This window comes from Gopherus evgoodei, chromosome 1 (genome assembly GCF_007399415.2).
Source record: "Gopherus evgoodei ecotype Sinaloan lineage chromosome 1, rGopEvg1_v1.p, whole genome shotgun sequence".
Taxonomy (NCBI): domain Eukaryota; kingdom Metazoa; phylum Chordata; order Testudines; family Testudinidae; genus Gopherus; species Gopherus evgoodei.
The window spans coordinates 298,543,035-298,559,703 of record NC_044322.1 but is presented as its reverse complement, the minus strand read 5'-3'; the positions used below and the strand labels follow the sequence as shown (position 1 = coordinate 298,559,703).

At 38.9% G+C, this 16,669-nt stretch overlaps 1 protein-coding gene across 4 annotated transcripts in view; it reads left to right on the top strand.

The window, feature by feature from the left end:
- LGR5 (leucine rich repeat containing G protein-coupled receptor 5) overlaps positions 1-16,669 on the top strand; it is a 136,938-nt gene that overhangs the window by 79,423 nt on the left and 40,846 nt on the right. For all 4 annotated transcript variants that reach the window (XM_030548736.1, XM_030548738.1, XM_030548739.1 and 1 more), the window contains exons 3-5: positions 2,586-2,657; positions 4,569-4,640; positions 15,791-16,006. In XM_030548736.1, coding sequence (XP_030404596.1) covers positions 2,586-2,657; positions 4,569-4,640; positions 15,791-16,006 — 360 coding nt within the window. The remainder of the gene's footprint in view (positions 1-2,585; positions 2,658-4,568; positions 4,641-15,790; positions 16,007-16,669) is intronic.

The window sequence follows — 16,669 nt, the reverse complement described above, 5'->3', positions numbered from 1 at the left end:
CAATTATAAGAGGAAAGACTGTATCTCCTCTGGAAAGCAGTAACTTTGAAAAATATGTAGCGGTTATGGTAGATAACCAGTTGAATATCAGCTCCCCATCTGATGTTGTAGCAAATAAGATGAATGTGATCCTTGGCTGCAGAAGTAGGGGTGGAATACGGAAGTGGTATTATCTCTGTATACAGCATTAGTGAGACCACTAATACAATCCTGAGTCCACTTCTCCTGTCCACACTTCAGAAAGGAAGTTGACAAACTGGAAATGGTTCTGAAGAGAGCTACAAAAATTATTTGAGGTTTGGAAAACTTGCTGTACAGTGAGAGCCTAAAGAAGCCCAATCTATTTTATTTATCACAGTTAAGAGGTGACTTGATCAGGATCTACAGGGAGCTTTCTTTATGAGGAAGATATTTCTATATTGAGGGCTCTTTAATCTAGAACAGTGGTGGGCAACCTGTGCCTCGCGGGCTGCACACGGCCTGTCAGGGTAATCCACTGGCAGGCCACAAGACAGCTGGTTTACATTGACCGTCCCCAGGCCCAGCTGTCCACAGCTCCCAGTGGCCACAGTTCACTGTTCCTGGCCAATGGGAGCTGCGGTAAGCGCCACAGGGGTGGCGAACAGCAAACCGCAGCCACTGGAAGCTGCGGGTGACCGTGCCTGCAGACGGTCAATGTAAACAAAGTGTCTCGCGGCCCACCAGTAGATTACCTTGACAGCTGTGTGCAGGCTGCAGGTTGCCCACCACTAATCTAAAAGCACAGAAGTTTAATGTGATCTCATGGTTGGAAGCTGAAGTTAGACAAATTCAGACTAGAAACAGGTACACATTTTTAAATGTGAGGATAATTAATCATTGAAAAAAATTACTTAGGGATGTTATAGATTCTTTCTCCCTTGCTGCTTTTAAGTCAGGGCTAGATGTTTTTCTAAAAATCATGGTCCTGATGCAGAAATTACTAGGTGAAGTACTTTGTCTTAGGAAGTCAAATTAGACTAAAATATTCATCCTGCTGGCCGTGAAGTCTTTGTATGAAAAATGACAAATTACTCTGGTACATTTTCTCCCAGAGAGAATTCTGCAAAAAAAGCACTTTGACCGAGAAAATCTTGAGCCAATTAGAATCAACTCAAATATATTCCAAAAAGCAGCTAAACTCACCCTTAATTTCCTCCAGATAGGCACAGATGTATATTAATAGAATTATAATCACAAACGTTTTTGTTTGTTTCAAAAAATGATTTTAAGCTACTACACTTCAAAATAGTACAAGACGCTAAATGTATAATTTGCCACAAAAAGGTCTAATGAGGTTCTGAATCTGGAAAAATAAGTACTATCCTACTGAAACGCAACCGTAAAGGTGCATAGTGTTCCAATGAAATGGGCGTGGTCCATCTTTCACTAACAGTCCCCTCCCTCCTCTGAACAGTTGGGATCCTTATTCAGGAGCTGTTGAACAGGTGTGGTTTTCCAATTAAAGCTTTACCACAGGGAATATTCCACCTCACGCAGAAAGTATGAACCTCAGCAGAGCCTTTTTGGCTGGGAGTCTTTGGTATGGAGTGTTATTGCAACATTGGTCAAGTCCTGGTTACAGTGTTCTCTTTTACCTACTCTGTTGAGGGAAAGGGTGGCCCGTGGGTTAGGACTCTAGCTTGAGTCTTTGAAGAGCTGTGTTCAAATGCCTGCTTCCCCCTGCCCCCAACTCAGTGTGTGATATCGGACAAGATACTTAGCCTATCTTAAGGCTCAGTTGCCCAGCTGTACTTTTTACCTCTCAGGGATTTTGTGGGGATAAATACTTTAAAAATGATGAGATACTCAGACACCATATTGCAGGGGGCCATATATGAATGATAGATCCATTATTTCTCATCAAATATGGGATATCTTTCTTCTGCACATCCTGAAGAATGCATCTCCTTTTGGAAAAATAGCAGACCTAACAAATGCATTTGTGATGTTTATTTATTTAAGTTTGTAAGACATCTCACACACACACACAAAAGGGAAGGTGCTGTAGAAATGGAAAGTATTGTAAGAAATTTTGGCAATTACATTGAGGGCCACATTATTATAAACGTGTGCCTGGGGAAAAGATGCATGTCTCATTACTTAATGTGCAGTCATGGTAAATGAGCCATGATCATTAATGTGTGCATGTACTTTCATTAAAATGAACGCACAAGTTATGCATGCACAGTTATAAAAATATGAGCCAGAATGTTCCATAATACCACTGGTAGTCAGCCTATTTATATTTTAGTATTAGACGTTGTTTACTCTTTAAAAAGAACAGTATGAACAATTAGATATGCATTGTAAACCATAAACTTGATTTATAGTGAAAGTGCATTTGTCTGTGCAGCTCAGCTGCCAGTAAATTGAATACACAGTTACAGGATTTTTTTTTAACAGTATATTAATGATGACAAAACAAGGCTCCTAAACAACTGCCTTTGGCATCAGTGGTTCAAACATACTCATGTTGCTTTGTAACAACCAAATTAATTCCACATGAAGAGAAATATATTTACCCCCCCTTTTTTTTCCCCCTTTTTTTTTTTTAAACCCTGCAGACGTCTTGCAGGAAATGGTTTGACATACATTCCCAGGGGAGCATTTGCTGGCCTTTTCAGTCTTAAAGTGCTGTAAGTAAACTGTGCGGTGTTTGATATATTTCTGATTTCCTAAATTCTCCAGGAAACTAATTAACATGTAAAGATTTGATCAAGTAAATTGCATATTTTGATCAGTCCATTGTGTGCAATTCAGATGGAATGAAGATACATATTAACATTTGTATATCTTTGCTTTATCATATGGAAAATGTCCTAAACACAGATAGTTCTAAAACAGCCTGTTCATCAACTAAATGTCACTGTACAATATCAAAGACAAAAATTGTTCCAGTTAATCGTTTCTTTAACTGTCCACAAAAGTTCGACTTCAAGTCTAAAAGCTTCTGAGGCGTTTTTAATGGTTGGATAAAATTGAGGATAATTTTTCTTTTAGCTTTGAGGGGCAAGCTGGATAGATTAATTACTGTAAACTAGGCATAATTTAAATACAGCTCTCCGTTCATATCTAAATCTTGTATCGTCATGGACGTAATCAGTTCAGAATAAGCTCAGGTCCATAAAAAACCGAGTTAAAGAATATCATCTGTCTTTTTTGCGTTTATTTTTGATTAAAAACTTGTGCATTTGAGAAGTATAATACTGCACATAATAAAAATTGTAAAAATAAGATTATGGGCCAAATCCTATTCTATTTACTTAACTCAACTTCAGGGGAAGTTTTGCCTGGGTAAGGATGTCAAAATTTGCCCCTTTTGGAATAAAATGCCAACGACCTATTCAGTATCAGCCAAATCCAGATATCCTATTCACTTCAGGAATATTCCCAGCCACTGCAAGACGTGTACATGGGGAGAAGGTAACAAGGACTCTCTCACCACTGTCCACTCAGGAGCTGGCACAATAGCAGTCTTTGGCTCAGGGAGATCTAGGGCTACCAAGGGATAGTGCTACTGTCAGAAATAGCTCCTCTACTGGGGACCGAGAAGGAACAGGGCCAAAGCCGCACTACCCCTTCTGCAGTGACCAGCTCAGCTTCTGGCTGGACATAGAGGAGAGCTGGTCACACTCCCCTCTGCACTTTCCCTTACTGATTGGCAGGGCATTAGCAGCACAATAGAGTCCTTCATTTTTACTCAGGCAAAGCCCTTTTGCACAGTGGGAGTTTACCCAGGCATAGACCTCTGGCTTTGGCACTTCTTGGATTTTTCTGGAAGTTCTCTGTTCCTGCTCTAGCCCCAAATGTTTCATCAAATTCAAAAGAAATGAAAAGTGCATTTCAGCCCCTGAGAAGAAGGTGGTGTGACAGATATAGAATGGATTGTTTTTCAGGTCATTGCCTTTTTTTGTGCAACAAGGAGCAACTTCCTCTGTAGACTTGAAAAAACTAATCTCACCAAACCAAATTCTATAATCTTTTCTCAGGCAAAACTCTACCTGGGTCAAATTTTAAAGTCTTTACTGAGAAAAATTCCAATTAGCTGTAATAGCTGTGTTCTTGAGTAAGAATCTCAGGAGGTGGTCCATTGCCTTTGAAATTTTGTCTGAGTAAGAAATAGGAAGGGACGTGAGTTTTTTGGGGGAGCCAGGTTCATAATCATCTGAAAAGAGTTAGGAGCACAAGTCCCATTGAAAGCCAGTGAGACTTCGTATTCTGAACGGCCTCTGATGCTTTTGAAAATCCAGCTCTTAGCTAGCATGCTACTATTAATACAGTTAGTTCATGCTGTAGGTATTTGCTCACCTTGAGAAGACAAATCCACTAATAAAAAAATGCAAAATGTGAGTTTTAAAGGTGGTTTAATAATTTTTAGATAGATGTGTAAATTACATCTTAATTTGATACGGTCAAAATCTGCACCCCATAATACCCATACAATCCCATTCCTGGAGTTTCATGGGTGAAAGAGAGCAAAATTTGGCCTAAAGTATGTAAAGTAAAATAATTTCCTTTTCTTACATTGTTTCCGGATTTTAATGAAGAATGCTGCAGAACAATCAGTTAAAGCAGGTTCCTACAGAAGCACTCCAGAACTTGCGCAGTCTTCAGTCTCTGTAAGTATACTTGATAGTTACATTAACAACGTAATGTAGTGTAGTATAATTTATAAGATAATGTTGTTATCAAATAGTATATTTGGCCAACTTTTTCTTCTCAACTCCTTTTGAATTCATTTTCAACTACAGTACCATATTCTTCAGTTAAACATCAGAAGTGACTTCATGTGACAGTTGCTTTACAGTACCTTAAGATGGTTCAAAGTCTGAGCAAAGATCCACTGCACTGTGATACTTACTGTTCGGTCAAGTATAATTGGATATAGAAATTGCTTTCATGAACACTGCTGATCTTTCTCATGATTAAGGTTTCCTGAAGAACACCTTTAATATATTTTTAAATCTCTAATTGACATTGTAATAAATTTTTTCTTTACGACACTGAAAACACTATTAATTCCCTTTTATGTAATATGCTTGAATCACATGAGGCAAACAGATCCCCACACTTATATGATTTGGCTGTACCATATTAGCCTTGTCTATGAGCCTCCATTTTATCAGAACTATTGCCCAGGTCCAGAGACCAAAAGTTACCATTAGCGGGCTGTTTCGTGGCTTGTGTGAAGTGATATGAGTTGTCTTACAGTAGTTCCCAGTAAACAAGTAAGAAAGGATAGTCTTGTGGGTAACACAGGAGTGGGGGTCAGTAGATAAACATTCTATTTCCAAATTAGCCGCAAACATCCATTGTGACCTGGGCAAGAAACTGGAGTCTAAAATTTCAAAAGTATTGACTAATTTTGGGTGCTGAATTTAAGACATCAAGATAGCCAGAGCTGGGCATTCAAAATCTTAGGTTCCTTACATATGGGGGACATGTGAAAATTCAGATAGCAACTTCTCGGTGCTTCAGTTTTTCCCATCTGCAGAATTGGTGTAAAGCCCATCCTCTTCACAAGGGTAGTGGAGGCATAATTAATCTTTGTAAATTTTTTAGGTCCTTGTGTGGAAGTCACTAAAAAAATTCAAATATTTAGTGTCACAAAAACCATTACCACAGTTTGCACTAATTAGCAACTTCATTGGGAGTCTGCAGAGAGGATGAGAACTCAGATGACATATAGACTATGCTATAGACTGGCTTAGGTCAGAGTTGAGACATATTGATGGAGTATTGTGGAAAAACTTGAACTCTCTCAGATTATGGTATAGCCTTGTTCTGTGTATAAAGAGAAGACTCCAATGGAGTTAACTCAATATCTTTTGCATACACTAAATTCAGACAAAATTAAAAAAAAAAAACTGAAAATTTTTGTAATGATTTCAAACATAAAATGACATCTCTGTGACTTTCAATTATATATACATATTGCTAGGCAATAATATTGCCCATGCATTCTTATGTCTGCCTTGGATAATATTTGGCTTCTGTATTTTCAAAAAGTTTATTACAGATGCTAGTGTAAAGCAATTTAAGATTGGTTATCTAATAATTGTTACTTCCTTCAGCGACCTTTTTCTTTTATTGACCAGAGACAGCGTAAAATATCTCAAGCATATGCTTTTAAGGTTATTCTTCTTTCCCTTGATTTTCGTGGAAGTCATGAGAAAACTCTTGTCTAATGACTACATTTTTTTTTCCGCCTTCTAAACATAAAAATCATATCTTGCTAAATCTCATTATTCTATAGGTATTCAGGGCTAAAACATGATAAGGCAGGCAAACAAGGGGTTTTTTGGTGCTTTGAGAGAGACTGTGGAATTTTCAGTGCCGTTTCTACGTAAAATGACAATGTCTCTCATTCTTTGTTGAGAATGGCTTTCCCTGAGGTAGGAAGGAAGAAGCTGAAGAAGAATACCGTAGGGTTATGTGGTCTGTGTAAAAGACTGGTATCTGGTGACAGAATTAAAATAAAAAAAGAATGACAGAGGCCAGTAAGAACTTTAAACAGCTGTGTAGCAGACAGAAGATGGAGTGATAAGGGCTTGTACAGGAAAGCTACTATCAGCTGAAAGAAGATCATTGGCAAAAGTGAACTCTTTGAGGAAAAGAAAATCATGATTCTTTTGTTTGTTCCAACTGGGTTGTGCCTGTCAGATAAAGGTGTGCAGAGATTCAGTTTCTTGTTTCAGAGAGTGTAGTAATTTTCTGTTCAGAAGGTGACTCTTGCTTTGGTTTCTGATTTACAATAGGAGTTACTTTTTGAAACTCTTGAAATAACAGAAGTTCTATCAAAAGAGTAATTAAAAGGTTAAAAGCTCTTAGAAACCTTTTACCAAAGCAAAGTTTTCTTTAGGATAGCCAGGTTTAGTATTTATTTATGTTTAACTTTATAGTCTGGCATGATTTGTGTGAGCCTCATTAACCCAGTCCTTAGGCTAGAGTAGTTGTGAACTGCTGAATGTTGGTGCCAACTCTCATCCTTTTTTTTTTTTTGTAAACTCTAAAAATATTATTGTGTTTAGGGGTGGGTAGCCAAGCTAATTCTATTGCGGCCTTAAAAGATGTGTAGCTGATCATGTGACAATGCTAAATTCATTTTATTAGTACAAAAAAGCTACAACTTTTCCCTGCTCACTCAGAGCACCAATTTAATAGCAATTGTTTTATTTATGCATAAAAATATACATTATAGGACAGGCTTTTCCTCCATCCTCTGGTGTATAGATATGTTTTAATCCCCAAAATTGAATGAATGTATTGGAGAATCAAGCAACAATTTCTTCCACACCTTCATCCAACTGACATTTGTTGCTGTTTAAATTCTGAATTGCCTCGGTTGCCTTCTGCAGACCTTCTTTCCTGCTGGTGGTGCCACTTTATCTTTCAGTTACTATAGACTATTATTTAGTGAGGTGATTAAAAATGTACAGTGCACATTACTTGCATACTGTATGAATTAATTCTTTAACTGATTATGACTTACTTTGCTGGAGAAAGTACTGCTCCATGAGACAGAGTCCTGTGCTCATGTGCAGCCTCATTAAAATCAGTGCGGTTCCACTGACGCACAGAAGGCCGTGCCTGCAGAGCAGCTTTCAGGATCAGGGCCTAAATTGTGACTATCCCAACCAGCACTAAGGTTTCCCTGTAATTTCACTGAGGTTTCAATTCAGCTCTGAGTCATAGCTTTGCTCTCTTACTTGGCCTCATTCTTATTGGAAGCAGCCTTAGTTCTTTTGAAATTTGTGTTACAAATATTCACATACTTTGCTAAGGTTCACCTTTCCTAAATGCTACGCTATACTTATATATAGCAAGCATCACGAGATATTTACAAAATACAAAATCCTAGAAAATAAGATGTTGACAACAGCACACAAAATAGTTTGTACATACTGAAAAACTAGGATATGCTTTAGTTCACCTTAAACAACAAAAATCTTCTGGGGAGAACAATGTAAGACTGTTAACCTGTCATGTGAAGCTAATGGAGAATGCAGATCTTATTTCTTTAATTAAAGCTAAAAATAAAACAATCCTTAAAACTCAGGATATTAAAATCCTCGTCAATTTTACAAGGGACCCTAGCTCCCTTGTCAACTATGAGAATGTACTAGTTCAACAGTTCTTAAAGGCATCTACTACCCTAGGTTTGAGCCAAATGATTGCGTGAAACTCAGTGTTCCTGTATCACGTGAGGGTTTGAAGGAACTAATCAAAGTGCTTTCATTTTGGAAGTGCCCAGGTCATAATGGATTCACATCTGAGTTCTACAGAATCATGCCTTATAGCGTACTGTAATTTTCACCTGAAGTACTGTATGAAGTGAAGGGAAATAATGTGAAATACTAATCCCAACAATGAGATTGCCATTCATTTCTGTTACACTCAAGAAAGGAAAATCTGTTTTCAAGAATCATGGCTAAATGTAACCCCCCATTCAGGGCCGGCTCCTGGCCCCAGCGTGCCAAGCGTGTGCTTGGGGCGGCATGCCGCGGGGGGCGCTCTGCCAGTTGCCGGGAGGGCAGCAGGCGGCTCTGGTGGACCTCCCGCAGGCGTGCCTGCGGAGGGTCGGCTGGTCCCGCGGCTCCGGTGGAGCTTCCTCAGGCATGCCTGCGGGAGGTCCACCGGAGCCGCGGGACCAGCAGACCCTCTGCAGCGACGTCTGCGGGAGGTCCACCGGAGCTGCGGAACCGGCGAGCGGCAGAGCGCCCCCCGCAACGTGCCGTTGTGCTTGGGGCGGTGAAATAGCTAGAGCCGGCCCTGCTCACATTATCACTGATATGCCAGGACTAAGATATTCATCTGTAGTGTTTGCCAGTGTCACTTGAGTGCTGTCTACCCTTACCTTATTCACCCTGAAGTTTCTTTAGAACAGAGCATCAGCTGGTGCTCTTAGTTGTTTGCATACTGCCCAGGATTCTGGCATCCCCATTCTTGCCGTCTGCCTTGATGTCAAGAAGATATTCAACAGGGTTGAATAAGCATAGATGTTCTAATGCCCCAGAGGTTTTTAGATGTGGAAAATTTTAATAGAAAAGAATTGTTTCTGCAAATGTTAATGCAGGAAATAATATACATGATTACGTACAACTAAAGAATTTGCAGACCTCCTTATATGAATGTTATTAATTAAAAGGAAAGAAAATCTTACATTCATAATGAAGAAACTTTTTGATTATTTTAGCATTGTATACAAAGTTCTGAAACTTCGATGAAACTTTACGCCCTGTTTAGTCTCATGTTTATATATCATTATTAATGAGTAACTTTACGGTTGGTCAGCCACCATGGAAATAGCCAAAAATCAATGACATACTAGGCAGTGCTCTCTTGCCCATACTCACTATTCATAAAGGACATTAACAAGCAAATAATCGCATTCCCAGTAATATGGATCATTTACTCCTGCTCCCCTAAAATTCAACAGGAGTTTTTCTATTGTCTTCAGTGGGACAAGGATCAAGATAAAAAGACAGTTCCTATACTAAACAGAACAAACTTCTCTCTTGAATTTATTATTATAAGTCATCTTGACTTTACAGGATGCAGGATATGAAAATAGTGCCAGTAAGGTTTCAGTAAGATTTGCCCAAAGCATTTCTTAAATAGCTTTTATTTGTCTTTTATCTATTTGGTTTATACAGGGTACATTATTATCAGGTTTGATGTCACATAAAGGTTTAAGTGGAAATTATCTGGAATTTTTTCTATAATTCATTTGTGGCTAGAGTTGGATGGGAAATGGAATTTTCATCCCCCCAGATATTTTGACATTTCAGAATTAGTTTCCATTCTGAATTGGAACAAAAAAAATGAAAGATTTTAAAGAAAGAAAAAATCCAAAAAGGTTTGAATTGGCATTTTGAAATGGAAAAAAATGAAATTTTGTTTAGAAATGTCAATTCAATTTTTTATTCCTTCAAATGCAAAACTGGAAAATTTAGTCAAAAATAAACATTTTCTTGTGAAAATGTTTATTTAGATGAAACCACATTTTCCTATAAGAAAAAATTTCATGCAAAAAGCTCTACCCATGTTGCCACTCAGTAGAGATCCCAATCTAATGAAGTTTAAAACTTTATTCCTCATCATACCATGACACATTATCACTATATAATAATCAGTGAAACCTGTAAAGTAATCATCCTTCCTAGGAAACGTGCAGTCTTAAAAGTTGTCTACATTCACATTGAGCCTGATCCTGGGGTGCAGCTGAATTGAAGACTAAGCTTGTCAAGTTAATGGAGGGGATGGTATGATGGGATAGCCTAATTTTGGCAATTAATTGATCTTTGATTATTAGCAGGTAAATATGCCCATTGGTCTGTGATGGGAAGTTAGATGGGGTGGGATCTGAGTTACTACAGAGAATTCTTTCCTGGGTGCTGGCTGGTGAGTCTTGCCCACATGCTCAGAGTTTAGCTGATCGCCATATTTGGGGTCAGGAAGGAATTTTCCTCCAGGGAAGATTGGCAGAGGCCCTGGAGGTTTTTCGCCTTCCTCTGCAGCCCGGGGTACGGGTCACTTGCTGGAGGATTCTCTGCAGCTTGAGGTCTTTAAACCACAATTGGAGGACTTCAATAACTCAGACATAGGTTAGGGGTTTGTTACAGGAGTGGGTGGGTGAGATTCTGTGGCCTGCATTGTGCAGGAGGTCAGACTAGATAATCATAATGGTCCCTTCTGCCCTTGAAGTCTGTGAGGTGAAGGTTATCTGTGTATGTGCAAAGCTGCCTTAAAGATCACTTTTGCATTCCCCTCATTCTGCCACATGTCAGTGTTGGGTTGGCCTCCCAGTGCAATGCTAGAGCAGCCTAAGGATCACTCTGTTTTACAGTGGGCTACAGACAGTCACAAGAGGTTGGAATCAAACAGGGATCCGCTTAGCACAGGGCCATCCCAACCAGCCCTCCTTTCTTTGATACGCTAGCGGAAGGGAGGGAGACTGATGTGAGCACCCTTAGGCTGGCTACATGCCATGGGAAGATCGCTGTTACTCTAGGGGATGCTCCCTGAGCAGGTTCAGCCAACTGTAGGACCAGATTAGGCTAGCAATGCGGTGCAAACAGTCTGCATTGCATTGCATCAGAGATCCAGGCGCACTGAATGTAGTTCTGCTTCACCTTAGTGGAAAACCACCTCCATTAAGCAACTGATTTTGTTGGTCCCTTTAGTGAGTACATGGAATGTGGAGTTTGTGGCACAGCCAGTGAGAAAAATCACAGACAGGGTTTTTGTTCCACAATAACGACAGTATATCCTCTGACCCTAGTCCAATAGCTGTACTCCTGAGAACAGCCTGTAATGTTTCTATGCCATGCAGTACACATTTTCTGGTCAGCCATGTGCCTTCCAAATTCCTAATTTATGTTCTTCCAACATGTATTAATAGTTTTCATATTGTCACTGTGTAGCAATTCTTTGGACACTCAGCCAAAGAAGAGAAAACTATCACAGCTTCTAGACACAAATCTCTGACGTGGTCCAGATCTGCTCTCGTACATTGTATGAGCTGCACACTAGGCCTAAGGCCCAGATCATTTCCGTCCAAGTGAATCACCACAATGACTGGCAGATCACAGCCACTTAAGTCCCTGGTTAGATGTTGCAGAATGGGCAAACTCAGATGACAACACAGGCCACCCAAATCGGTCAGTAGTCAGCAATCCCCATGTCATGGTTTGACCCTGGCTTTCCCACAAACTTCTGCAACCTTATGATGCAAGAATCACCCACAGTCCACACATGGCAATCCTGGCATCACACATATTTCTTTTTCCTCACTGGTCAAGGTATGTGTACTGTCAATGCCAAACCTCCATACTGTGTGTCTTTGGAAATACCACATTAATCTTCCCTGAGATCCAGAAGTAGCCACTTACAACCTCCATGGGCTAGTAAAATAAAGATTTTATCAACCAACCTAAGGCTTGCCTACCACCCGTCCTCATTTTCTGGTTTCTCCACAGTGACAACCCCTCTCCCTGTCCCCACTTTTTTTTTCTTTTTTTCTGTCTCACTCACACTCACACCTGTCTCCAACTCCTCGCCACCAAATATAAAAGTTTGGTTAAACCAGCTACTGACTATTCTGCACACACAGAAGCCTCCCCATAAACTGAAAATGTTCTGTTATAACAGGCATGACTTTTAGCAAGAAATCTGAGTTATTAAATCTTTATTGCACAGGTGCACAAAGCTCAGACTAAAAATGTCAGTAGTGGGACATTCACCAGGGGCAATGACTTTGGCCTATCCCCTCAAACTACCCACGCAAGCATAAAGTGACTGCAGAGAAACCCCTTCGGGTGCACAGTGATTCTTCCAGACCCTACATCTATGCAAGTGAAGAAGTGAACATGTTCTTAGATACCATTCTCAATGAGCTAATCAGTGGGGCCTGTGGACCCCAGTTTGAGAAATACTGCTCTAGCCATTTGTCTGCATTGGCACATGTTTATTTAAAAAGTGTACATTTTCTTAAATACCATTCTCAGTTTAGGTCCCTCAAATATTTATGGGTTCCATGCATTATCTTGGGTAAAATTTGACAGAATTAGACCATCTTGTCCCACATCACATCAGTAGTGTGATCTCTATCTCTATGCAAAAACAAAACAAAACCCACTCAGAAACTTTTTGAAAAATGGCTACTTTTCGGGGGGCTTCTATTTCCACAACCCCTAGCTCAAATTACCCCAAATTTGGGTCATTACCCCTCAATTGCACTCTTCCAAGGCATGTCAAATTTTGAAGGAATCCAATTAAGCATATTTATTTTAGAGGACTTAGAAAGGTCAACCTTTAAACAGAAGTTGTGACACAACCTTAACTATAGTAATGGACCAACACCACTATAATCTTGTCCCAGATCCTTGGGCATAGTTTGGGGGGGCCAGGGAGTCATTGCCACCCCCCCCCCCAGCAATCCTTGGGCAGGCACAGAATTTTCCCTCCCAGTCAATTGGCCTGACTGGAGCTTCCACCTCAAAATATAGTAGTCAAACTACACCTAAGCCCAGATCCTGTATATACTAACCATAGTCCAGAATACCAGTAATAGTTGTGGAAGGAATTAGTGTTTTATTCTTAAATCTGAGAGTCAGCTCTTTTTACTTTATCCACTTTTAGAATTCTTCATGAATAGTATCTTTACATGAGCTACAAAACATATGGTCAGAGCATACACAGTACAAACAGCTACAGTGGACTACATTCTGCATAATTTAAGCATTTACTTTGGACATTTTAAGTGAGCTCATGATAAATATCATGCTAGAGGTCATTTTATAGGCTGCCTATCAGAGGAGATCAAATATTTTTGTATCCCTAAGTTGGCTTTCTTTGGAATATAATAGATCTTTTAAACTGCCCACATGTTAACTATATATTTTAAATTATAAGTAAGGTCATGTTTATGAGTTAATGGGTTTAGTTTTGAAAGTGCCAAAACTTTGATCAACACGAGTAAAAAAATTGGCTGAAAACTATGATTTTGCTCAATGTTTTATACATCAGTATAAATTATTTATATGATGCCAGGAAACACATAAACCACTAATGAAATGTTTATTATCTGCAAGTAGGAAAATGGTACTCAGGAATTTTATTTTAAAAAATAATTAGATAACAAAGAAACATTTGTTGGTCATACATTTTAAGAGCACTTGTAAGTCCTGCAACTACATTACATACTGCATAAGCCATAGTAGCTTCTTGCTTTGCCAGATATTGAAACAATAATTCACCTAGCTGTGAATCACAATTAAATATGACTGCATACACACACATACAGGGGACAATACCATTTAAATTTGAGAATTTACACTTTCAACTAACTCAGTTTCTAAATTTTCTGTAAAATATATGTGGAGGATGAAATCCTGATCCCACTGAAATCAATGAAAATATTGCCATTAACTTCAGTGCAGCCAGGATTTCATCCATAGTTTCTGTATCATCTAAAACAACTTACTATACCTAACAACTTCTATCCTGCAACCGTTGTACATGTAGTCCCTTTGGAGTCAACACGTGCTGCAGACTGAGACCCCACATCAGACAAGATGTTAATTGCAATACAGTAACAGATTTAAATTGAATAAAGCCTCCATTCTTTAATCAGTGTAACTGTCAAACTAGTGCAACTATAACTCCTTAGTTTACATACAGACATCATGCAGACAAGAAATTTACTTCTAACCAAACACAAAGAAACGCCATCTATTCACTCAAATTATACCTTATTTGAAAACACAGGCAAAGGAGGTACAGCATGGGTATTTCTTAACATTTTCAGCCTCACCCATTGTTGACAGACCCTTGAGTTATTTTGGAAGCTCTGTCTCTGCTGCTTGCCATGTCAGTTATTATAGTGAAAATTTAATTGTATAAGGGCTTTGACACTGAACTTTATAAATTTGTTCCAACTGACCTTGTCTCAGTTATTTGCCAGTCTGGCACGGAGCCTTAGAATTCATTATTGGTTCTCATGCAGTAGGTAGAAGTACTGTGAACTAGAAGACACAATAGACCCGACATTTTACATGACTCTAAATGAGGAAGCACTTTAATAAAGAGATTAGTATGCTTGCCACAAAGAGTATTCATTCCCCCTCTCTCAAATGGATCCAGTTCAGGTTGTGAAGGATTACCTCCTTACGCTCAGGGTGCATCTGTTTGTTCTGTAATGTTTTCAAACATGCTTTTGAAAATTCACTACTGCTTCCTTTTAATAACATCCTGTAAACTGTCAGCCTGAACAAAAGGGCTAAATAATAACTTTTGTAGTGCAAACAAGTGTGCAAAGTCATTAAAGCAGATTAGAAGTAAGTAGAAGCATAGAAGAGTTATGATAAGCATACAGATCACATATATGTTCCCTGACATTTCAGAAAGTTGATATGTTCTTTCAATTGTGCTCTGCCAGGAGCACAAAATAAAAATAATGTTAAACCACTGATTATATAGGGCCTGATTCTTAACTCAGACCTGTTTATACCCTTGAAACTGCATTGATTATTCCTGATTTACACCAGTGTGAGATCACAATGAGGCCTGTAGAATCTAGAGAAAAACAAATAGTCTGTTGTGCAGTTGTTCTCCCTGTGTTGGTTCTGCAGCAATCAAAGTTTTTCCTACAGATGAAACCAGCTCAATGGTAATGCTGGTGCAAAATAAAGGGAAGTCGTCTCTGCCTTGCAAATGACACATTAACTTCAGCCTTCATTAGAAACACAGGAAGAACCAATATTTCACAAAATGCAATACATACAATTAGTCAGAAATAAAATTTTCTTTTCAGGCTTCTAAGATGGTGCTGAAAACGATGGAGAGTCAAATGTTTCTTTCAGTTATGCACAAGCAATCCCATGACCTAGAGACATAAAAATAACGAAAGAGTCTCTGAATGAATTTCTTGCCTAGTTATTAATCCCTTAAGGTGACTGAGAGCTCAGAAGGGGAAATAAACTCATTGCTCAGCCCATGGAGGAGTGCCCTGCGCCATTCAGAAGTGACCCCTTCAGTCCATAAAAGAGTCACATAAGAATGTTGACCATATTGTGGGGCCTCAAGGACCAGAACGTAAAGTAGAAGAAAATGTGGATATCTCCAGAGCACCAAAAGGGGATGTGATAACCCTCCCCTCCCCCCACCCCTTTGGAGCATACTGTACTTGACAATATCCTTTCAGGTCTCTTGTGTTGATTCATTACATTTTTCTCAGAGTCAGTATTCTAAATATCTGATTTTTTAGACGTCTGGATGCCAACCACATCAACTACGTGCCACCCAACTGCTTCAGTGGCTTGGTCTCTCTTAGACACTTGTGGCTGGATGACAACTCTTTGACAGAAATTCCTGTGCAAGCTTTTAGGAGTTTATCAGCACTTCAGGCAATGACACTGGCGTTGAACAAAATACATCACATACCAGACTATGCTTTTGGAAACCTCTCCAGTTTGGTAGTTCTGTAAGTTTTACTGATTTTTTTAAAATGATTTTTGCAAGACCTTGGCCTCCTTGTAATAAATTATTTCAAGATGCAATGTCTAAATTAAGCTTTGTAAGAGATACTTTAAAACTAAACTGCCTAAAAATGTGAAATGATCTGTACACCTTGAGGTTGGTTAATATGGGCTATTGTTTTATGTTATAGTTTTAGCATTAAATTGATATTTTGGGCTATAAACCTGAAGTTTGCCCTTTATTCTTGGATTGTGTTTAAAGCTATAACTTTTGCAACCTTATTAAATGACCTTTCCACTCCACATAATATAAAGATTTAACTTGCAGATATGTTTATTTATAACGATGCAGAGAATTAGTGGCAAATAAAATTCTCTTCAGAATGTCAGTGAAGAGATAAGTTGAAAAAACTGGACTTTTGTATCTAAGATATTATTTATAAAATCATAGTACTGGAAGGCTGTTTACATGTGTACACATTTTTACTTAAGACCATAGGGCAATATTGACAACATGAGGCTAGGACGGGAAAAGGAAGTTAACTCAAATCTCTAAAGGACTAGAAGGATAGAATGCTAACAAGTATGAACTGAGAAAGTTCCCTTCACAGACAGTTTGTGTAGATATCTACATAACAGTAGATATGTTCCCCTACCAGTATTACTGA